Below are 25,610 nucleotides of genomic sequence, written 5' to 3'. Positions count from 1 at the left end.
TCAGAATATAGAACTATATTTATTTAACCAAACTAACTTACAGCACTTAAACCCTCAATACTTAGTAAACTTGACCTTTGGCTTTGTACTTGGTCTGCTCTTTGTCCCCTCTACATCAAACCTCTTTGCCGAAAATAGGCAATCTACAAACTCACAGCGAATCGCGCTGCAATGTGTTGTGAACTTGTAGATCAGCTATTTTCCGTGAATGTTCCCCTCCAGAATAGCAATGCTATAGGGCTCAAGTGGTTTGGATTTTATTGTGTAGCATCTTGGGGGGTCTCTTGGAAAACCATCTTTTGCGTTTACTTCAGGTTCGATTGTGAAATACGTTGACTAGTGACTAGAGCACTGAAAGTGCTTTAAAAACTGACCATATACAACATTCATCATTTGAAAAGCTGGGGGAAAAAACCCTCTTGTTGCCACAGTAACACCTGTGTGAAGGACTATGAAGAAAAGACACACACACACACACACACACACACACACACACACACACACACACACACACACACACACACACACACACACACACACACACACACACACACACACACACACACACACACACACACACACACACACACACACACACACACACACACAGTGTGCAGTGGCTGGATCGGTCTCTCCTCCCTCTCACCACCTCCTCCTCCTCCTTCTCCTCTCTCTCTCTACACACCAGGTACTGCTTTACTCTCCTTTCTCTTATCATCCCACTTTTCTCTCCATTCAGCAGCAACACAAAGAAGACAAGGACCTTTAATTGTCACACGCGCGCGCGCACACACACACACACACACACACACACACACACACACACACACACACACACACACACACACACACACACACACACACACACACACACATACAGTTCTGAGGTCAGCATCAACAGGTGAGCTCCTTTCTGATCGTTTGTTGCATTTTACTGATGCTCCTGTTATCCTTTAGACTTCAAACAAGGTGAACTCATGGTTGCGTCTGTTTTATTATTTATTTATTCATTTATTTATGTATATCAACGAATCGATTAACCACTTAAGCCCTATTTTTGCCCTACTTTGTCGGTGTCGTGCAACAATAGTGAAAATAGCAGATCCAGGAGCTCACAGACAAGCTTGTGAACTTGTGGATCGGCTATTTTCTTTAATGACATGGTGCCCGAAATAGAGATAGATTATTGCTTGATTACTTGATTATTTTATTAAATTATTGACTAATTAGTATTTTTTTTATAATCAATTAAATTGATTACTTCGATTAACTGTTGCACCCCTACTTCAAATAAGATGAACCAGTGGTTCAGCTGTAAAAAGACAAAATACATGTTGTATCTGTCGGGTAGAAACCTCATATGTCCAAAACTGTTACTTTTCAGGATTCAAATTCAAAACTTTTGCTATTTTTGTGTGACGTTGTAGAATGATCAAGTAGGGTTGGAAAAAAGTTGGAATATGGAGATACAGTAAGAGGTGTCTGACCGACGGCAACGATGTGGTTGTTGATGGATGGACACATCTTTGATGTTGTGGGGCTTGAACCTGTGACCATTACTTTTGGTTTCAGCTTGTGGTTGTCTTTAAAGTGTCTACTTTTTATTGATATGGATGGCTTAGTGACTTAGTCTTAGTGAATGACCAGGGAGTGATCTGTTTAAAGATGCTTCAACAGGTTGGATACTTTCTAAAGCAGAGTGATGTAGTCAAGAGTTACGGTGATGCAAAAAGTACTTAGAAAATGTGCTTGAGTAAAAGTAGTACATCAATATGTACTTACACTAAAAGGTAAAAGTATAAGAAGGATGGATTTTGACAGCCTCTCTCACTTTGCATCCTGTCCCTGCACCAGTATCCACTGTAGGTTTTTTTGAGTGTGTACTTTATTTTGTTTGTTTATTTTGATGGGACAACGCATATTAATGAACAATACATACAGTATCAGTGTAATGTAAATACACCGGATTTAGCAAAGACGCTAATTTACATTCGCAGTCCCCACAACAAACATAACAACAAGCAGACAGTAGAGTACATTACATTACACAGGGAGTAATGTAATGTGTGCAGTTTTTGTTTTATTCAATGCACTATTGGCGTGCACCTACAGTGTCATTCATTTGCACAGTGGACTGTGACCCCTTCTACACTCTCATAGGATTTTACAATGTAATTCATTGATTACATTGTGGTGTTTGGAACGTTTCTCATGGGCTGCTGTTAGGTGATCAATATGTGGCAGGTGGCATCATCAGTGTCACTAATTCCTGTATGTAATGACAGAACAGCAGGACAGGAGACAGTGGACACAGGAGATGAATGTACTGTAGGACCCCTAAATTAATATGTATTTGGACGCAGACCCCCAAATGAAAATATGTTGTGCCAGGGACCCTCATAAGAGGAGAAAAAATGTCCAAACATTTTCAAGACTTCAAAATGTTTCTAAAATTGCAGATGTACAAGCTCACAGCGCGTCACAAACCTATTTTTGAATAGCCAAAGTATAAATGGAAATGGACAAAGTGGTTAATATTATTGTGATGCTATATTAACTAATCTTGCTGGGGACCCCCTGGAACCCCCCCAAGGTCCCCTGGGGGTCCCCGGACCCCACTTTGAGAACCACTGCTATAGGCCAGTTAATAAACCCTACTTGACCCTGGAGTCCCCCAGGGTTCTATACTAGGCCCCTTTCTGTTTTCGCTCAACACTATCTAGCGAATATCTTCGCCGAAAATAGCCAATCTATCTTCATAATCTATATAGTTAGTTTATCATTTAACATTCTATCATACAGATTAGTTCAAATTAAAATGTATTGGTTAAAACAAGTCACAGACTGTAGCTTTAATGTAGCTCAGCAGTCAGCACACATCTCACCGCACACAAATTCCTGCACATTTCCTGTCCGTGCTGTTTTATTATCCTATATGGCATATAGGATAATAAAACAGATCCTGTATCTCCTCTCTCCATCGTCTTTCTCAATAAATGAAACTGTTTGAGTAGCCTACTATAACTTTCCTCTTCTATCCCGGATTTGAACCCGATTTCCTGCGCAAGTGCTGACATTTTTACCATTGAACTAATAGAGCCGGCCTGCTTGCTCAGGGGATAAATTGAATCTTGACAATCAGGTCAAAATTCGTGTCAGATCCTGTGTCTAGGTGAGACATGACCTAAATGTCTCAATAGAAGAGCAGGGAGACAAAATACAACCACCCCAACTGTTATATTGTATTAACATACAGATTGGACAAAATTACATTGTATTCATTAAAAATAGTGCTGCTTTAAACCCTTTATAGGCTACTTAATTGATTGGGGTCCCCAGGTGTCTATACTTGGCCCCCTCATTCACCAACTCTCTTCGGAGAGAGTACTGTACATTGGCTGTTTTCATAAATCAGCTATTTTCGCGGAATGTTTGCCTATTATGACATTTCCCAGAATAGGGACGCTGCATGGGGTTTATGTGATTAAATCAAATCAAATTAAACCCTGCCATTCTTTTCATTGTACAGAGAACTGCTGTTTATTAGGCAGGGAGGCGTTGGTTGTCATCGGCGACCTCTGAGTGTGTAACAGAAGCATTGACAGAGCGTGCGTGCGTCTGTGCGAGCGCCCGTGCGTGCATGCGTGAGTGAGTGCATGCGTGTGTTCCTGGTGGAATGTGCTGTGCTGTGTTTTACCCCCGCATTCAGTTCTGCTCTATAAAGACCAACAGTAGTAACGACACGAGTTGTAAACCTGATGAAAACGACTTTAGCACATGTACAGTATGTATCTGCAGTCCTGTCAACAAAAGTAGCCTATACAGTTGTAGGATACAACACAGGGTTGTTATTAGGTGACAAACGGACATCATGTTTTGGTTGTGTTATAGTTCTAAACCCTACAGCGGTGACCTCTGATCTTTAACATGGACAAAGAGGAGGAGTTGTATCTGTTGGTGGACATTCAAGGACGAGGGGCCCCCTCCCCTGCCGGCCCCCCACTCTGCATTATGCTTATCCTCTGTCTCTCTGCAGGTGCACAGTGAAATCCTGAGTGTTAATGTAACTCAGAGAGTGTACAAATGTAACCCCATTTGGTTATACATTTGTACACTCTCAGAGTTACAAATGGTTAAATTGACACTGGGGATTTTATTGTGTGTGTACTCATAGGTGCACCTGTGTGTGTGCGTGTGTGTGTGTGTGTGTGTGTGTGTGTGTGTGTGTGTGTGTGTGTGTGTGTGTGTGTGTGTGTGTGTGTGTGTGTGTGTGTGTGTGCGTGCGTGCGTGTGCGTGCGCGCGCGCGGCGCGCGCGCGCGCGTGCGTGCGTGCGTGCGTGCGTGCGTGCGTGCGTGCGTGCGTGCGTGCGTGCGTGCGTGCGTGCGTGCGTGCGTGCGTGCGTGCGTGTGTGTGTGTCTTTCTGTAGCTCAGAGCCAGAGACATAGCCAGAGTCTAAAGAGAGACAACAACTGATGGCAGCTGGTAAGTGTTAAAATGTATTTCTTATTTTATATGTATTGTATTGTATTACTGTACTTCTATGAACTTATGATCTTGCCACAGTCTCAGCTAATGTCTAATAGAAATATTGAGGGTGCTGCTATTCCATGATGCACTATGTCCATTTTGATCATGACACATCATTTACAGGCGTTACCTGAAGCCACATGGATGTTTTTATGTTTTTATGTGGCTTATTGTGCAAAGCAAATTGCCATAGAAGGGGCAATGAATCTTTCATTCATTCATTCATTAACCACATCTCTACTCCACATCTACATACTCTCTGACATCCATATTTTGGGCATGTCATTATATAAACAAAACAGCAAAAATAGCACACTCACAAGCTTGTGAGCTTGTAGAGCGGCTATTTGTGAACATTTTTGAATAGGGCTCGAGTGGTTAATAATTTATTTAACAGACCCATTAAAGCATTATCATTTGGTCAACTATGTTCCCAGGTTATTCATCATCCTTAAAAAAATATTTTTTATATTGTATCCAATTTTGGGTTATTCATCATTTATAATAGAATGTGTCGCCCTTTTTCTCAAATGATCTCAGAATGAGGCCTGGCAGTGATGATGTAAATCAGGGCGCTTTCACACTCAGGTCCCGGGTGCGCATTCCAGACCGCTTGGCTAGTGTGAATGTAGCGAATCGACCCGCGAAACGGATCACCGTTCCGTTCCCGAAACCACCTCGGGAGGCAGTCTCGGATCCGAATCATGCGTTTTCGGGTACGGTAGCTGCAATGTGAAAGCAAGCATACCGTTAGACGGAAGTGGCCCGCTATTTGGAATAGGTGACGGTATATAAACTCGACAAAAACAGCCAACAAAAACACAGCTCTTCTAGCCGGTGCTACTGAATGAATGAAAACGCCCCAGAATGCATTGCGCACTTAAAGGGCTGGTGCATATTACTCTTAAGGTGGAAGTTGAACATAACAATTGAAATAATAATCAACTTATATGGGAGCCTTTCTAACAATTTTACTCATTCAATTCTGAACCGATTCTTAAAATTTAAAATTCTCTATTAGCTGTGAAGGGCCTTCTTTCATGTCTATCAGTCATGAAACATTGGCGGGTCTCCATCGCGCATTTCAGGTGCGCGAGCAGCGCATATAGTATATCTTGTGGGTATCTTGTGGAGTTTCAGCTACTATGCATCCCAGAAATATATAGCTTATAAGGCTTTGTAATTTGAAATTTGTAAGTAAATATGGTAATTTAGATGTAGGCCTACGTAGGTTTATAGTTTCCCAAGGACTATAGCCGTTTCACTCATGATGCAATTTCTCCTGAATGCACAGTTTAGTTTATCCCTTCTAAATAGCTTATGTGAGCATAATAAAGAATAGCAGAATAATACATTAAATTACTATCCAAAATACATTATAATGAGCATTATGAGGACCAGTTATATGAAGATAATATATAATATAATATTATAATGAGCATAATGAAGAATAGCAGAATAATTACTATCCAAATTAAATGAGAAGTTTCTTTTTATTAATTCTACAGTTTCACACACAAACGTGGGCTACAAAAACGAAACATCTCTGTGCTTTATTGTCATAAATTGCACTCTTCTACCATATGAATCTGTCATTCATAATTATTGATGTAATTCACATGTATGTCTGTATTTGTTTGTTTGTTGATGTGGGCAACGAGACCAAAGTTATTTTGGTCTCATTTTAGTTTGTTTAAATGTGTTTTCTTTATTGCTTGTCAGAATTAACTTGTTGGTAGGCTATTCCCTTATGCTTAAAAAAAAACGTGTATCTTTTATTTGACCTTTTCTCCAATTGTAGCATAAAATAAGGTAAAATAGGTTGTTCAGCAGCACTTTGTAACTCATGTTTTGAAAAGTGCTATATAAATAAAGTTATTGTTTTATTATTATGTAGCCTACTTAAACCCTCTATTCTCAGTAAAAACGGACCTACTTTTCTTGGACGCTTTTATCTGTCAACACCAAATCTCTCTGTCAAAAATAGCAGATCTACAAGCTCACAACGCGTCGCGCGTTGTGAGCTTGTAGATTGGCTATTTTTGGCTTATGTTCCCCCCATGCTGGGGTTCATGTGGTTAATACTATTCATAATAATGTAATGGTGTTTTAATTTTGTCAAGGCACCTTGAAATAAAATATTAATATTATCCAGTGATATAAAAACATTAGCTAATGTTTTCATATCACTGGATAATATTAATATTTTATATTGCACGTGCATGATGTTTTCATGATGAGTAGCCTAGTGTTATTCAGTTCTCACCGCAACTCCGCCCCCTTGCTTTCAACATATTTAAACGCATATTTGTGCGAGACCAGCACAAACATTGTCGCATAGTTGATGACGTCTGTGTCCACAGGGGAAACACTATGTGCATGCCGCCACCTGTAGGATCGGGGGTGTATATGCATGTGTTCTCTGATGCGATAGGATCTATGCCCAATGTGAATGCAGGCCAGAATTCGTTCTTGGAAACGGTTCAATGCAAACGGATCCAGTGAGAAACCGCCTTCAGTGTGTCGGCCCGGGAAACACAGCATCAATAATTTTGTCTTGGCTTCATATCTGTAATGTGAAAAGACAGACCATCAGGGCAGAATATGACGAGATGTGGACTGTGACATGACATGGGGGGGTAGCAGGGGTACTGGGTAGGGGGTAGTGGTTGGGGGGTGGGGGTGATAAATAGCCCATTTATATTCCTGTCCGTCTGGTGATTTAGTGGGAAAGTGCCCGCAGGCAAAAGCCACTCATGTGGAGAAGCACAGAGCTCCATAAACATCTGGACGCTGTGATGTTTTTGGCTCAACATTTTGCATTATTATTTGTGGTGTGAAAAATGATACAATGGCTGCAGTTGTTGAAATACAGTGGTTCTCAAACGTTTTCATGCCAAGGACCCCCAAATTGATATGTATATGGCCGCGGACCCCGATCGTAAAAGGTTTTGTGCCAGGGACCCCCAGAAGAGAAGATTTATGTAAAAAAAAAGAAGAAAAAATCTAAATAATTTTCCAATGATTTTCAAAAATAGCAGAACGAAATGATGCGCTGTGAGCTTGTAGGTCTGCTAATTTTGAATAGTCAAAGTATATACATGGATAAAAGTGGTTAAAATGATTGTGATGCTACATTAACTGCATTTACTGGGAACCCCCTGGAACCCCCACAAGGTCCCCGGACCCCACTTTGAGAACCAATGGTATAGTACACAGCTACATGGACCCTTAAAGGGGGTGTAAGTGTTTTCTTTTTTATTTTAAATATGTGTTAAATAACTATTTATTCCGACAACAATAGCTGCTATGGGGTGTTTTTCTTTTTCAGTAAGAGGGGTCTTCCTGTCTCTTCAGCTCTGTAGTAAACAGAAATACATTTTCAAGTCGGGATACCAATTGTATCCAATCAGGAGAGAGAGAACGCTTACAGGGTACAGGATAAACGATGAGGATGAACAGCAACCATAGCAGATACAAGCTCAGCTATCACAACTTTTGAATTTCTTTGAACATGCTTGACCATTTTCAACTATAATGAAAGTAGTGGGGGGAAAAAACTGTTGTTCTTATGTCAAGTAACCTCTGCTCGCTCACTAATAACAGTTGTTTATTTGTTGATTACACATTTTGCTGAGTAACTATTAACTATTTAATGGTTAAAATGTTAAATGTAACCAACAGCAGTTCCTCCGCTAATACATGAGCTATACCTGTGAGGACATCAGAAAGGTTCATTTATACGTTGTCACATGACACAACATACTGCACAAATTCAACTAAAAAAGGTATAACAATTCTTGCTTGAAGTCTCTGGGGGTAGACTTGAGCAAAATGTTGTACACACAGTCAAATCTGCAGTGTCAATTTAACTGAGAGTGTACAAATGTACACTCATAGTTAAATGAACACTCAGAAATGTACAGTGTAGCACTCCCCCGTCTTTTTTCCCCCGTCCCCTTCCCACGCTCATGACAGCCCAGGGAAAATGTTCTAGAGAATTAAACACAAACACACTTTGTACAACAGTGTTTTATATACATAGGTGCAGAGAGAGACCACAAACAACAGTCAAGAAAATTACTGGTCTGTTGGGGACAAATCAAACCCGTTTAACAAACACAATTAGTGTTACAAATCCAACCAAAAACAACAGTTGCCATGAAGTTGCAGTGTCCCATACTGCAGATAAATGCTTTTCAATAGGTCATATTTCATATTTATAGCCTATTTAAGGTTAGGATATACATGAATGTCATCAATTTGCCAAAACTTCTACCTCCCAAAATTGTATGTATGTATTGTGTATAGTAGACTATATAATATGAGATATTATCTGTATATATATTTATTTATTTTTATTTTGGCCATATTTTGAGATATACTGTATCACGTAGATTTATTTTTAGTGTGGGGTGGTCCATTAGTTAGAAGAAAGTGTCCTATAATTGTAAGGTCACTTGCTACATTCCACAGAGATTCCACAACAGCCCTCAGGCTTTCCCCAAGTGTCCCTGAGCAAAGCACTTAACCCTTGCCTGCCTGCTCGCTCACTGTCAACGACATGCCTGAGGCACTTACATAGGTTTGGAAACGGGGAGCAGACACATATGCATGCAGAGAGTCTGGCGGCCCTTCGTCATTCATAGTCAAGTGCACACCAAGCGTACCAGCCACATTTTATGGATGGCATTACCAATGCACAGGTTGCATGGACAGGTACGCATGTTGCATGCAGTCAAAAAATACCATTCTGCACAGACCTCCCATATGTGGGCATCCACTCGGGGTCCACTATGACGTTGGTTCTCAAAGTGGGCCCCTAGGGGTCCTCGGGGGGGTTCCAGGGGGTCCCCAGCAAAAGTAGTTAACATAGCATCACAATCATTTTAACCACGTTATCCATTTATATGTTGGCCATTCAGAAATAGCAGATGTACAAGCTCACAGCTGTGAGCTTGTACATCTAGCTATTTTTTAAGATATTTGAACATTTTGTTTTTTTTTTGTAAAATTTAGATTTTTGTTTTTACACAAATCTTCTCTTCTGGGGGTCCCTGGCCAAATACATATCAATTCGGGGGTTCTTGACGTGAACACATTTGTGCCATGCGGGCCCTGGGCTACGGCAAACGATACAGCTCTAATGACCCCCTGATAAACCCCATTCTAAACACCTGCAGGTATCTCCAGCTTCAGGACATAACAACAGCTAATTTACTGCAAAATAAAATCTAACCACATCTCTATTTTGGGCATGTCATTATAGGTGAAAGTTTTTTTCTTTTAATATTTAAAAAAGGAGAAGAAAGAAAAGCTAAAATAACGCATTGTGACGCGTTATGTAGATCGGCTAACTTTGCCACTTGACACCATCCTACAACGAACTATAAAATAGGGGTTAAATGGTTTAACAAGATGTAAAATAATTCCAGAGAGTCATGAAACATACATCTGTCACAGTTTGACTCTCGTCTCCGTTGAAAGCAGAACATTGTGTGTGTATGTGCGTTGGTGCCGACGAGCCCTGAGGCAGTCAGGGCTCAGCTCTCCTGGGTCCACTTCTAATAGTCTGCCCCCCCACCCCCACACCCCAAACACCACCCAGTATAACGCACCGCTCCCCTGGTACAAGGCTACACCCCCTGAAGCACTGTTCTAGTATCTGGGACACAATCCATTACACTGTAAGTCACACACAGAGGACACACACACACACACACACACACACACACACACACACACACACACACACACACACACACACACACACACACACACACACACACACACACACACACACACACACACACACACACACACACACACAGAGAGTCAAGAAAGAACATGTACAGCCAAATACATTTATGGTATTTTTAATTTAAAAAAGCGTTTATAACATGTTCATTTCCTTATTGGATTCTCGACCTGAATATCCACCAATTCTCAACCAGGAAATGTAGGACAGCTGACAGTATTCTATAATTGGTGGACAAGAAAGTTAGTTTGTCAGGTTGCCGTTTGGAAATCAGACTGGAAAAAGTAACACATTACTTTTAAATCATAAGTCTATAAGACATACTGAACAGTACTCCACTACATTGTGAAGCATACCAAAAGCACTTTTATCCCTTTATTCTTTGCAGTGTTTTACCCTCATGATACTGCCCTTTATCCAGAGCTGTTTGTTTATGTTAGTGCTGCTGCTGTAGAGCAGTGCTTCTCAACCTTTTCAGGCTGTGACCCCCCAAAATAATCATATTTGAACAATTTAGTTTGACTCTGTAATAATGTTTGACTCCACATAAATGACTCTGTCTGACTCTGTTGACTCCTGTTCCACAGATAAATTATGAAAACAGCAGATCTACAAGCTCACAATGCCTCGCGTTGTGAGGCGTTGTGAGCTAGTAGATCTGCTATTTTCACAATGTTTGCCTCTTTCTTATATAATTTGACAATTTGGCTGATGTCTGGCCAGTTTTTATACTATATTTTGTTGATTACTTTTGATGCAGTAATGGTCTTTTTTATTTTCTTTCTTCTTTTTTTTTAGCTATTAAAAAGGTCTTAAAAGTCCTTAAATGGTCACTTCACTGTCATGTGGGGACACCCCCAAAATCATGTGGGGACCCCCCTGGGGGTCCTGACCCACAGGTTGAGAACCAGTGCTGTAGAGCTGCCAGGACAGGTGGGATGCGATGGGAAGGTTACATAATCAGCAGCAGGGTTAGAGGTTCTAATGAGGATCATTGCTGTGTTAATGATCAGCATGGCATTTATCCCCTCTCTGCTCCTCTAGTGTCTCATTTATGCTACGTTGTACGAGCAAGTATAAACCAGGCTTAAAGGGATAGTTCACCCCCAAAAAAATATTGTTTCTATCGATTAGTCACCCCATGGAGACTTGAATTCATGGATATTCTTTTGTTTTTGTCGCATTCCTAAGCCAATAATTTGATGACCGGCAGCGGTTCCGGTAGGATTGATTGATTGATTGTTTGTTTTATTTCGAACACTGTTAAAAGACAAAGAAATACATAAAATAAACATAATACACTTAAAATAAGAAATACATAAATATGAAAACAAATACAGTACATACTTACATACATACATACTCTGGGGTGTTCGAAAAGGGCATAGGATGAAGTTAAAAACGTATCTAGTCCTATCCCTTATTGCTCAATGATCAAATAATATTTAGAAATACAATTTCTAAAAATCTATGTCAAGAAAATACAAGGAGGAGACACAAAGAGTCTCCTTTGTCTCTATTGAAGAAAGAAGCTATAGCCTACCGCACACCTCAGCCATTCTAAACAGTTCTTGATAAGAGTGGTAGCTAAATGGCATAGGTGTGATGTAAAATTATAAACATTTAAATAACATGCATTGAAAGGTAGTGAATCTGGCGTGAGTCCATAGTGTTATGACCTGACAAATACATCATCAACTTTCATTTAAAAAGAGGGATGAATGTAATTTGCTCATATGAGAAGTCTTCAGCTTACTGCTTTAAAGAGGCGAGGGTGGGGTTCGGTTTTAAACCCTGTTAGGGGGACAAAAAGAACACGGTTAGGTTATGGGGGGGAGTTGGCAAAGCGGTTATGCTACCTACCCGATATACCAAACAATTATAGCATCAAACAATACACTGTTCACACATGGGAAGAGGAGGATAAAATGGCTGTTTATAGGGTTTTCTTGTCAGGCTGCTGGTGGTAATTACTCGTGCCCGGACAGGTCTGTTATGATAAAGTCTGTTTCACACAGAAACAGGATTACAATAAGGACAGGTTGGGACTGCTGCTGGGGGTACTGCTGCGTTCAATCCCAGCAGAAGAGGAGGAGGAGAGGGGATGGGGTGACTGGGTGGGCGGGTGGGTGTGCAGCCTTATCTGTGCATTGCAGCGGGGCTATAGTTCACGCTGCCGCATTGAAGTCGTGATATCTTCCTATGGACTGCGGATTGCGAGAGGGGAAAAAAAGCAGATGTTCTTTGTCATTCGCTCTCCGTTGTCTTATTTGATTAAAAGTAACAGAGATAACGGACGTACTATATATATCCAATTTGCCAATATAAGGTCGCAAGAAAGATTGTTTCGCAATCAGACATTTCTAATTAGACAGATCCTGCCAAGTGTTTTTTACGATAACAAAGAGTATGCTTATATGTGTCTCACTTCGTGGTTTCATTGTACCACGCCGTGGTGTCATTACTGATAAGAATGCCGCTTTGCGGCGAATTTAACCCAAGCCAATGACCTTCAGGTTCGTAAAATTGATTCTGAAATCATACCCCGATTCTGAAATCATACGCAACACAACGGTCAGTTTTTCTGTGTTTAGCTGTGGTCGCTGACAGTTGAAATACAAAGATACGTAGGTAGAGCATCTTTTATGGGATGTCGTGAAAAGCATCAATTGTATGTACAGTTGCCAAGGAGACGAGTGGACGGGAGGGTGGTTACACGGCGTGAATCCGCATCTACCCCGCATTTTGGTTTTTCACCTGCCTTCATCTGTCTCCTCTCTCTGTCCTCAGATTTAACCTCTCCAAAACATCGCACCACCACACACCACCCAGGCACCAAAACAGGTGAGAACATATTTAATGTTTTAGAAAGTTTATTTCAAAAATAATGTTTAAAAAAAAAAACATATTATTGATCATTTACTTCCAAATGCATTTAAATCTGACCCGTATTTCTAGAAAAGCACTGTACCTTTAGTTATATTCTCGTCAAAAATGGGAAACAACTTAAATGCCAAGACAATTCTCAATATTTAGTAGTTAAAGTGAGAAAAGAGGGACCCACCTTAGAATGAAAGCACTAGATAATCAGATAAATAGAAAAGAGAAATAACTCATGGCACATTAGTCCAGTATCATCCTTGTGAGGCAGTTCCGCATTGAATGAGTGTATTATACTTTATAATTGACTCAATGATCACTCCATCAAATGGGATAATCCCCCTTTCATTCAGAGAACTGCAGTCAGTCAGTCAGTCAGCCAAACAGCCAGCCAGCCAGTCAGTCAGTCAGTCAGTCAGTCAGTCAGTCAGTCAGTTTCAACTCTGAGTGCCCCTCTCTCACCGGTCCAGTCCCTGTGTCTCAGCTGTGTGTTCGTCACGCTCACTCGCCTCGGTTCAATTCTCATTTTGCCTTTTTATTGCAGCCCAGTGGAGCCTGTACTGAGGAATTATCTCCTGTCAGGACTGGCCAGATAAGCGAGCTGGTTGCGGGGAGGGGGGGGGAGCTGTTTCACCGAAACAACGCCGGGCCACCACAAGGTGAAGTCGCCCTGCCACCGCCTGAAGGAGGAGAGGAGGGGAGGAGGGGAGGGTAAGAGGCAGTTTCACCGCATGGTGTGCCGGAGCGAAGCCGGGACCTCGCCGAACTCGCTAAACGATGCTGTCCTCCGCGCTTCAGATCCTCGCCTTCGCCCTGGCGCTGCTGGGCGTCCTTGGCACGACGGTGGCGACTCTGCTCCCCAACTGGAAGGTGAGCGCCGACGTGGGCTCCAACATCATGACGGCCATCTCGCAGATGCACGGTCTGTGGATGGACTGCACTTGGTACACCACGGGAGTGTTCAGCTGCACGCTCAAGTACTCGGTGCTGTCGCTGCCCGCCTATCTGCAGACCGCGCGGACCACCATGGTCCTGTCCTGCATGGTGGGCTCCCTGGGACTATGCCTGGCCTCCCTGGGGCTCAAGTGCACCCGGTGGGGCGGGAGTCACCGCGCCAAGGGGCACACGGCCGTGGCGGCCGGGGGCTGCTTCATCCTGGCCAGCGTCCTCTGCCTGGTGGCCGCCTCCTGGTACACCGACGAGGTCATCACCAGCTTCCTGGACGTCAACGTCCCGGAGAGCAGCAAGTATGAGCCCGGGTGCGCCATATACGTCACCTTCATCTCGGCGGGGTTCCTGCTGGCCGGGGGGTTCATCCTGTGTCTGTCCTGTCCCGGGAAGAGGGAACTGGGGACGCTGGACCTCACGTCGCCCTCCGGCGATCCGAGGAAACTCCTGGAGCAGCTCCGCAGGGAGAGGGTACAGCGCGAGCTGCTGGAGCAGGAGCGGGAGCAGCAGAGGAAAAAGGACAGCGAAACAGCAAAACAGCGCCAGGAGGAGTTAAGTGGGGACAAAGCGAGCCAGACGGGAAACGCTCCGGAAGAGTCTCCTTCAGACGAGGATAACCCTTACATGGAGAGACAGGAGCACAGACCGCAGCAGTACTACTCTCCACACAAACTCCCTCCTAAAGACTTAAAGGCCGGGTACACTCTCAAGCACTATGTCTGAAGCCTCAAGAAGCTCCGTGGTTGTGGAGCGGCAGACGTGGAGAGACACTTTACAGCCAAGCCTTTCTAGCTTTCTGCTTTTTTGTTGGGAGAGGGGTGCGTGTGTGTGTGTGTGTGTGTGTGTGTGTGTGTGTGTGTGTGTGTGTGTGTGTGTGTGTGTGTGTGTGTGTGTGTGTTGGGGGGGTTGGTGGGTGGGGTGGGGGGTGAAAATTGCATGGTGAAGAGAAGGGGGCTGAGGGGGAGGAGGAAGGTAATCAGCTTGACGGCCTTATCTCCTACTCTCGTCTGTTTCTCCCTCCAGCATGAGCGAGAACGGGAGGCAATTACAAAGCGTCGGAAAACGACAGTTTGATCACGGATTTTGAATTTTCTTTCGCAGACCAGTGTCAGACTGTGTATAGACTCGGCCAATGGCCGTAAAAAGCAGACACGCAGGAAAAACAGCACGGTAAGGCAGAGGGAGGAAGAGAGGTGTCGTAAAAAAAATGCACAAAACGCTGCAAAATCCTGTGAGAGGATCCTTTATAAAAGACAAAAGTGCCACGATGGCTTTTCCATGCCAAAGGTTTCTGAACCGAAAGGTAAAAGTGCTGCCCCTGCTCTTGATGATTTCATCTCGGACCTCTGCATCACACCTTCATCTGTCTGTAAAAGGAAGCCGTACAAGCCATCAATTTCAAGCTTTAGGTGCTCTTTTGCCTTGGGAGATTAAAATAATAATAATGATAATGGTACTTTTCTATGGCTTAACTTAGTCTATGCATGCATGTCAGAGACTTATTCTAAATGCTGCTTTCAGCTTAGTTCATAACGCCTATAGCTACCAGAGACTGTGCCTATATATACACGATAAAAGAACACATTGCTTTGTTTAGAATGCAGCTTTTGGAGGAATGACAGTCCAGATCGGAACAAATAATCCAGTCCATGTTTTCCTGTAAACTGTGCAGAGCAGCAAGGTGCAAAGCAGCGTATAGTGAGGTAATGATGCTCTTTGCTTTCCCATTATCGTCTCAGCGCGGTTGAATGAACACCGGTCATTCAATCTACTCGCACGCACGCACACACACGCGCACACACTCACCACATGTCTGATACCACCCCCCTTCAGCTGTGAGAAATTGACTCCCTGTCATCCATGCTGTAGCGCAGTCTGCAGTTTGTCCATGTGGAGTGAGTGTGAATGCTTAATTTTATACTGCGTCGCCGACGTGTCACGCGCCGAAAATATCCGATCTACAAAGCTCACAATGCAAGTCGCATCCATGTTGTGGGCTAGTATATCTACTATGTTAGGCAACCGAAGTACAAATCAGGCTTTCACTGTACTTCTGGCTCACAATATAGAGGAGATTGTGTGTTTTTGGGCCTGGGTGCAGTCACACCAAACTTAGATTCTGCCTATGCGGCAGATTCTGCCAATGCTTTTCAATGGGAATGGAGTGGTTTGTTGTCATTCGTGGGTTTCCGCAAAAAATGCTCAGTTCCCATTGAAAAGCATTAGCAGAATCCACCGCAAAGGCAGAATCAAAGTTTGTGTGACTGCCCCCTAACCACTTCAACCATTTATAGCTTCATATAAATGGTCCTCACTACTGCTCATTATAAGATGGCACTATTTCTACTAGCTCTGTGTCTCAGAGGAGGGCTGTGAACAGTTCAGTCGTCTCTCAAGACAGGCAGCTATTCCTCAATCTTCGAATGCTACATAGAGCCTAGCCTACACCTGCTGAAAGCTGCATGCCTATACTGCTGAAAGCCGCAAACAGGATGCTGTCATCTGTTCGAAAATGTATTTTAAAATATCTTTAAAATACATTTTTGAATTTCCAGTTCTACTACGCAGCGAACTCTATATGCTTTGACTAATTTGATTTACAATAGGACAAATTTACGCTACTGCAAACTACGAAGACGAAACGGAAGTGGGGGGTGGGTGCACATCCACTTTATACAATCTGTTCATTTTCAGCACTATAATGTTGTACAAACTGTATGCTGGAAGAATTTGAAAATTGTGTGAGCCTCAAGACAGAAACCTGTCTACGGGTGAAGTCACACAGAACTTTGATTCAGCCTATGCTGCAGATTCTGCCAAATGCTTTTCAATGGGAACAGAGTGGTTTGTTGCCATTCGCGGATTTCCGCAAAAAAAAAAAACTTGCTCCGTTCACATTGAAAAGCATTTGCAGAATCCACCCGCATAGACAGAATCAAAGTTCAAACAATTGCTTCTATTTCAGCATACTAACAATCCAGAAGATAAAGGCTGTAGTTTCTATTAGCTTGGAATCCCCATCGATGATGTCATTGGTAGGAAGGTTTCTGAACAGTCCACAGGCCAACAATGACAGAAATTGCATTTGCCAACTTATAATCAGCATAATAGTGAGGAGGAGGACAAATTATAATGAAGTTAGAAAATGAGTGACCTTCTCCTTTTAAAGGTAACAGTTTGTAGTCAATGAAGATTTCACCCAATTATCAATGCTGTTTTAATAATGATCATTATTAATGTATCCACTAATCTAAAGAATTAAAATAACTTCTCAATAAAACATAAGTATTAAAGTATATAAAAAAAGAAAAACAATAATTTCAGTGAGATAAATGAATGCTGAAATAATTCTCCACTCAATTTCAGTGCCATTAACGGATTTGTACAGGGAAGATTTGCTGTAGACAGACATCCATAATGCAATCTATGCACGTAGGCTATATGCATGCACGCACACGCGCTCGCGCACACGCAAGCAATCACACACGCACGCACGCACATAATGGGGCTAATTTACCATGGTGTGCTATTAGCTGTCTTTGGCACCTGTCCCGTCCCGTTGTTGATGAATGAATCACCAGGACCTCTGCTTTGCTCCTCAAAGAAGACCTTCAACCTACAAATACACGTTCATACAAAGAAGAAAAAGGTGGGGGGGAATAAATCTTCAGTGCCATTATTAACCATGTGATTGTATCTCAAAATCAATTACCACCGAACCATGCATTGTAGGCCTAAAATAGGATCCAGATCTCACAGGCATTCAGATGTAAAAACGGTGTTCAGCTTTTGATGTTTAGCAGAGGTGCCACGTCGAAGTCAAATTTCACCTTTTTATTAATTTTTCCATTCTTAATTAATGCGACATCAAATATTCTTCGTTTTTATCATTGCTGTAGGATAACAAAAACAAGCCTTTCATCTCCAAAATACCTCAAGAATGTAGCCTAGAAAACCTGTATTTTATTTATTTTTTAAGATCCACGTGGTTCACAATTATCATGGCTTTATAGAGTCCGAATGCTAATCAGTCCGAGGGGTCATGTTGTTCTCAAAGCATCTCCAAGAATGTTTTCAAGAATGGAGAAAATGTATGAACATTTAAAACGTTTGATTGTTGTGAGCCATGCAACTGCTACTTTTCCTGTCTTGTCATGAAATGTGTTCTGTGTTTTAAATGCCTCAGGCCCATTGGAGTGAGATTTTATACACAGTAAAAATGCTCAGTGTTCATTTCACCACAGAGGGTAAATGGAACACAGCCTACAAATGAGCACCGGTGGTTTTACATGTGTGTAGAGAGAAAACGTAGCCAATTAATGCAATTAAATGCTGAACTGGCGACACCTGCTCTTGTATGATAGCATAAATTGTGTAGGCATTGCTTTAATTTATGTAAAAGCATTAAAATTATCCGATTTGGAGTTGTGATGTTTTACCCTGATAACGGTTTTAAATGGGCCTATCTGTGTCTGTGCCAACACCGTTTTTAACCCTTTGAAAGGCCTACAGCGCCAAACAGACACAAATGAATACAAGGGCTATAGACAATGGAAATTATTACGAGTTTTATTCCAAAATACTATAAATACATTTTAAACTGTATATCACCTACATGAGTTTTAGTTTTGTTCAACATTCCAAAAAAAGATAATGGCATCATGTAGCCTAAATCTCTTAAAATAGGCTAACATTTGTTCAATCTTAAAAAAGAAATGAATATATATAAATATAGGCTATATTCAATAATAATAATAATAATATTTACAGAGTTTGGATGTCTTGCAAGCAAGCATATTTAATTTTGGAATAAAACTCAATATGAGTTTTTATTTTTTGGGGGAAATTAGTTCCAATACCATTGAATGTAATTTATTAACAGATTTTTATCATTCTAAAGGGACATGTTTGTTTCAGATAATAAATCTGTCAAGTTTTCTGTTCAACATTTAGCTAATAGGTTTAAAGCTTGATTAAACTGTGCTTTGTGTATTTCAAAACAGATATGCTTAGATCGTGCACTTTTGACTCTCTACATTTTACAAGGACACATATAAGGTAGAACAGTGGTTCTCAAACATTTTCATGTCAAGGACCCCCACATTGATAGCCTATGTATTTGGCCGCAGATCCCCACCTCAAAAGATGTTGTGCCAGGGACTGCCAGAAGAGAGATACAAAAAAAGAAAACAGGCCGGCCTAGCAGATCTACACGCTTTCAGTATAAAATAGGTAACGGTTAAACGGATTGTATTGCATATTTACACATTCAGCATGGGGACCACTTTGAGAACCACTGAAATAGAGGATTTAAAGGTTCATTAAAGATGATTGCAGGTTTTCGCGATGTTAACAGGAAGAGTGGGCACTGGGCACTAACTAAGGAAAAGTGGGCACCTCGATGTAAACCCACATTTTTTTTTTGGAAAATGGTCTTAATTAATGTAAAGTATACATGATTAGAACATGCTTGAACATTCGCCAATTAAGGTCTAATATTTCTACAATTGCAACAAATTGCTACAAAACCGGTTTATCCAATCATTTTGGGTATAAATAAGAAATTGAAGGATACATTTAGGTCTGATAATGATGTACCGTGCACATATATATTTTTTACATTTTGGACAAAATTGACAATTTTAGATCAAGGTGCCTACTCTTCTTGTATCCCTTGCGATAACAACTTAAAATGAAACAAATGAACGAGGCCTAAGGCCATACATGTGGTGTTTCGGACCTGTGTGTGTTTGTGGTTGTTGTGACGCATGGCATGGCGATAGACCCTGGTCGGTCCTGGGTGGTGGGACCATTTTTTACAAGGTCACAGACAGTGTTGAGGGAGTGACGGGTGAGTCCCAGGTGAGTAGTCGCCTGTAGTCTGTAGTGTAGGCCTAGCCTGGCATGGCCAGAGTGCCACTGGCAGATTCGTCTTCAGGGCAGTCACAGTGTTTAACTCCAGTCCGTATACAACGGGGTCGACTCGCTTGCCAAAAAGAACAGACAACGTGTCGCAGTCGGCAGTCCTCGCGATAAAATACACTTTAATAGGCCTAATGACATGCATGTCTTTTCTTATGCTTGTGCACACACACACACACACACACACACACGCACGCACGCACGCACGCACGCACACACGCACACACACGCACACACACGCACACACACACACACACACACACACACACACACACACACACACACACATTACTATCGAGATATTTAGCCTGTATTGAATAAATCCGATTTGGACAACACAACACAGGCCAGTGGCGCAGCCAGAACGCTAGGCCTGAGCAGGAGCTGGTGGGCAGGAGCGGGTGGGCACGCATGCACGCGCGCGTGCATGCTAATTTTAATTTGTCTTACTGTTTTTCTATGACAGAACATGCATGGAATTGCTTCTTGAGATGGACATTATAATCATTATTGACTCAACAGTCCCCTGATTAGTAGTGCACACCTGCACTAATTAAGGGGTATCCCAGATGTGATATATTTTTGTTTCTCATACTGTGTGTGTGAACTAGCAGCAAAGTCATCCGTCTCATATTGATAAACACAAATGATAGATACACATAATATGTTGAACTACAGGTCTTGAAGTTTGGCTATTTATAACTAATGAAAATGTGCAGAGCAGAGGAACCGGAGAGGAGCCCATCTGATTAATGTGTCTTTTTTATACTCTAGGTCTAGGATATATAATATGATTTCAGTTCCCTCTACAGGCTGAAAGGTGTAACTACACTACAGTTTACTGGTCCTGTAGCTCAGAAAAAAAGCCTGGGTTTCCGAGGCTAGTAGCTCAGTGGTTCTCAACCTTTTCAGGCCACAACCCCCAAAATAATCATATTTGAACTGGGGACCCCCCAGCCTGACAGGAACTTGGAATTTAGGAGTTGAGGCATTACAAGCTCTCCACGCCTATTTTCACAATGTTTGCCTCTTTCTAGTAATATTTGACAATTTGGCTAATGTTGGACCAGTTTTTAATGTATAGTTGTTGATTGCTTTTGATGCAGTAATGGTCTTTTTTATTTTCTGAGGTATCAAAAAGGCATTAAATCACCACTTTACTGTCACTTGGGACCCCGTCAAAATCATCTGGGGACCCCCCCTGACCCACAGGTTGAGAAACACTGCTGTAGCTGGCATTAGATGTTCCATTGTTTAAGCATGTGGTCCCACTGTCTAGTGGGAATTAAACAGAATATGTATGTATATATATATATATATATAGTGTAATCCCGAATGGAATGGAATAGAGGATAGGAAATGTACTAGCCTATATAACCTTAAGTGAGAATTCAGTTTCAACATCACCACGGTAGAACTGAATAGACAAGTGAGTTGAATACACAATCAAATAGCACAAGACCCAAAGGCAACAACAGAGTTCATATACACAGTAAAATCATCACAGTTAATTTAACTCTGATAGTGTCTAATTTGGAAAAAGAAGAAAAGAAGAAGAAGACATTCTGATGACATTGGGAAAACGCATTGTGAGCTTGTAGATCTGCTATTTTCAAAACTTGTGAAGTGGGACATTCTGCATAATGAGTACTTTCTACTTTTGGTACTTTAAGTACATTTTGAAACCAATACTTTTGTACTTTTACTCAAGTAAATTTTGAATTCCGGACTTTTACTTGTAACAGAGTATTTTTACATTCCAGTATTGATACTTTTACTTAAGTAAAACATTTTAGTACTTTTTCCACCACTGCTTATAGTTGAGTTCTTGTGTGATGTGTTGACACTAGGCATACCATGAGTTAATTACTGTTAAGACTTGAGAGTTTACCTACACATGCAGTGTTGATATAGTTTGTACAAATCCCTCCATATCATTGTGAAATGGACCACCAGTCCCTTTCACATCTCAACACACTGGGACATTAAGCACCAGGTCTCTTTTCTTTTTCTTTTTGCATTCCCTCCACTGGCCTTGTTCTCAAAATATGTAATTTTGTATTCCTCTGAGAACTGTGGGAGTATATTTGGCAACACAGGCTGGATTGAACCTGGGCTCATGTTTTCTAAGATGCTTTTTAGGAAATTCCGCAGTGACTTTAGAGATCTGGAGCTCAAATCACTCACTATTTGAGCTCTGCAATACATGCAATTCCCACATTAACCACTTAAACCCTATAGTTGATTGACCAGGGTCCCTCAGGGGTCTATAACCTACTTGGTCCCCTCCCTTGTTTTTAACACCAAATGTCTTCTCATAGCCGACCATACAACATGTAGATCAGCTATTTTCACTATTTATTTTTTGAATATTTAAGTAGTAAGGAATTAACTATTTTTTTATGGAAGTAGTCCAGTATTTTAACTAAAGTACAAATTTAACTGAGAAACCTTCACTTGCAGTTGAGTAATATCTGACCAGGAGTGTCTATACTTTGACTCAAGCAGTGGAGTTGAGTAGTTACTTTTTGTCCACCACGATGCATTGCAACGTGTTGTGATGTTGTAGATAGGCTATTTTCTCTGAATCTTTGCTTATTTTTGCCAAATGTTCGCCTATGACTTGGCCAGAAAAGGGATGCTGGGGTTCATGTGATTAACCAATTGAACCCTATAGCATCCCTCATCTATAGGGGGTGTACATTAAACAAAAAATGTAGATCTACAAGCTCACAAAGACTGGCTATTTTTGGTGAAGAGATTTTGTGTACAGGAAAAAAAGAGCGGACCAAGTACAGAGTCGACTGACTCGACTCTGGTCAACCAAGTGAGTTTATGTAACCAAATAAAAAGCACATTGTATTCTAATCATAAATTCAGGCATGAGCAAATTCTTGATGTTTCGGGTCTGAAATATATAGGACAAATTGAGCCATGAGTTTAGGATTTCCATATGTAGCCTATGGCAAAATGGGATTTTTCCTAACACTCCCCCCCCTGTATTGAATAAAAGAGCAGTTGAGTGGGAAATTGAATTTCCAGGTGCCTTGTTTAGGATAAGGATAATTCCTTTAACAGGTCCGTTCATGAAAGTCCTTGCGGTCTTGTTTCCAATGAGGGCCTGTGAGCAAGGACAAATTTCATTTCATCGACACATTTGCTGGCCTGGCCTGGGATCGTACCTGGGGCAACCAGGGCCTCTGGCTCCCTAGGCGGGCCACTCAGCTATTGCCGCCCCTACAAATATGGGAATACTTACATAAAGCCAACAATAAAGAAAGTTTATATAGGCCTAGATGTCAATCCTGTTTACTCTGTTGAGTGTTGCTGTAAGTGTTACCTACATGAAGGGGGAGGGGAAGTGTATTGTAGGAGCTAATATATTTCCACTAGGAAAAGGTTTTCATGAAAGTGTATTTTGTGGCTGATGGAATGTTTGGTAGGCGTACATAAATAATCCACAAGGGGGCACTAAAAGACTGAATGTCAGCTTTACTGACTGGAATTGTGTAATATAAGTGGAGACAGATTTAATACAGAAAATGTCATGTGGAGAGACCCTCTACCACGAATAGAACAACAATCTGCTAGATACAGCCTTTCAGACCATGGACCATATCTGAAAAGTACAGAATATGATCATAATCCATCCAACAGCCATGATGTCCTCTCTAATGTACAATAGGAGTCTGCCGAAGGAGTCAGCACACAGAAAATAGCAGATCTACACTCGTTGGGAGCTTGCGGATCTGCTTTTTTTCAGTGTGTGAGTAGCGTGACACCATCATACGACGGAGTATAAATCGGGCTTAAGTGTCCTTGAGCAAAATTTTGCCTCAGAAGCCAGCCTCCCTGTTTCTCTAGCTCTTAAATAGAACAGGCTAAATGTATGAATTTTGGTAGGCGTATGCCTATGTGGTAGGCTATTCTATGTTACTGTATGCTATTTTATTTACAGGACATTAGTAATATGGGTGGCACATGTATATGTAACAGTAAATATATAATGTTTTGTTATTGAAATTAACTAATCTTTAAACAGTATTCATGTCTTAGAAAGGTGCACTTATTTGACTTAGGTCTCAGTGAGGGACACTGTTAATGGAACATAAAGGTTTCAAATTGTTCAAGAATTCTAATCCAAACAACACATTAAAGTCATATAATCTAAACACCAACAGGTTCTGCTGACAATCTCTCTAGAAGAAGCAATTCTATTGCCGGCGGCATGCCTATATTCTATTGGATTATACTTTGCTGCTGCAAATGTTTTGCTTTAAGGACATTCATCTTTTTGTAGCAGGACAATATAGTGTTTACAATACACATGGCTATGTAAATTGTCCTTCATGGCTATGTAAATTGTCCTTATACATTATGGTATCTACTTCCTTACAGGTGTACTGCATGATATCATACAATTAAGACTTTAACATCCTATCATGCTCTGTATCTGTATACAAATGCCAAACAAGCCCATGCAGTTTACCTCGATTTGAATCAAGATGAGAGGAGCTAAAAGTGACTATGAAAGAGGGTTCATTATTGGGCAACGGATGGTAGCTTCAGTCACGAAGACTGCTCAACTGGCTAGTGTTTCAGTAGGAACAGTGAGCTACATCTGCTTTTCAATCTATGGGAAAGACATCAGTAAATAGGGTGGGAAATTATGGTTGAAATCTCACATTCGATGACCGTGAAGCTCGTGCATTAGTGTGATATGTAAGGAAAAACAGAAGAGCAACTCTTCCTGACTGAGAAAGTCAATGCAGGACTGGTGATCGGACTGTCAGCAAGAACAGTCTGTCGAAAACTACATACAGTAGTACTGTAGAGAGAGGGATTTTATAGTATAGGGTTGCAGTGCATAAACCCCTCATTACAAAGACAAATGCACATTGAGAGTTCAGTGGTGCGAAAAACCGTTGGCTCTGGTCTCAGAGATGTAGAAAAAGGTGATATGGTCATCCTTCAATGTATTCTATAATTGTGCAAGTGCATGTGTGGCTCACCAAGAAAATGCATATAGGCCTGAATGCTTGACCCCTACAGTGGGGTGTTCCAGTGGCTCTGTTATGCTGTAGGGGGCATTTTACATGCATGGTTTGGGTCCACTTGTAAGTGATGTACTTGCTTTCCGCATTGGCCCACAGGGGTCCACACGGCTAGGCAGGGGGACACCTTAGAGAGAAGCAATAAATTTTATTCTGAGTGATCACCTTTCTATGATGAAACATTTATATCATGATGGGAGTGGTCTCGTCCAGAATGACCATGCCCGAATGAGGTGTCACTGAATGGTTTGATGAATAGGAAAATAATGTGAATCATATGCTATGGCCTTCACAATCACCAGATCTCAACCCATGCAGTTGAACACCTATATGGGTGATTTTGAACTGATTTGTTAGACAGTGTTCTCCACCACCACCATCAACACACCAAATGAGGGAATATGTTTTGTAAGAAAGGTGTTTCATCCCTCAAATAGAGTTCCAGAGACTTGTACAATCTATGCCAAGGTGCACTCAAGGTGTTTTGGTACTGGATATTTTCAGTAGTTTTTTCCTTTAA

The 25,610-nt window shown here is 41.5% G+C and overlaps 1 protein-coding gene across 2 annotated transcripts; it reads left to right on the top strand.

The window, feature by feature from the left end:
• The first annotated feature begins 834 nt into the window (after window positions 1-834).
• On the top strand, window positions 835-14,843 carry LOC308102709 (claudin-20-like). Of its 2 annotated transcripts, XM_080452539.1 has the most exons (4): window positions 835-901; window positions 4,428-4,483; window positions 13,077-13,130; window positions 13,711-14,843. In XM_080452539.1, the coding sequence occupies exon 4, from the start codon at window positions 13,944-13,946 to the stop codon at window positions 14,835-14,837; it is 894 nt and encodes a 297-aa protein (XP_080308665.1). In that variant the 5' UTR covers window positions 835-901; window positions 4,428-4,483; window positions 13,077-13,130; window positions 13,711-13,943; the 3' UTR covers window positions 14,838-14,843. The 2 variants fall into 2 exon arrangements, with proteins under 2 accessions (XP_080308665.1, XP_080308666.1); XM_080452540.1 differs by lacking the exon at window positions 835-901 and having other exon boundaries at window positions 4,380-4,483.
• Window positions 14,844-25,610: the final 10,767 nt, after the last annotated feature.

Source organism: Gymnoscopelus braueri (genome assembly GCF_963280865.1).
Source record: "Gymnoscopelus braueri genome assembly, chromosome: 16".
Classification (NCBI taxonomy): domain Eukaryota; kingdom Metazoa; phylum Chordata; class Actinopteri; order Myctophiformes; family Myctophidae; genus Gymnoscopelus; species Gymnoscopelus braueri.
This window is presented reverse-complemented; position numbering and strand designations above follow the sequence as displayed.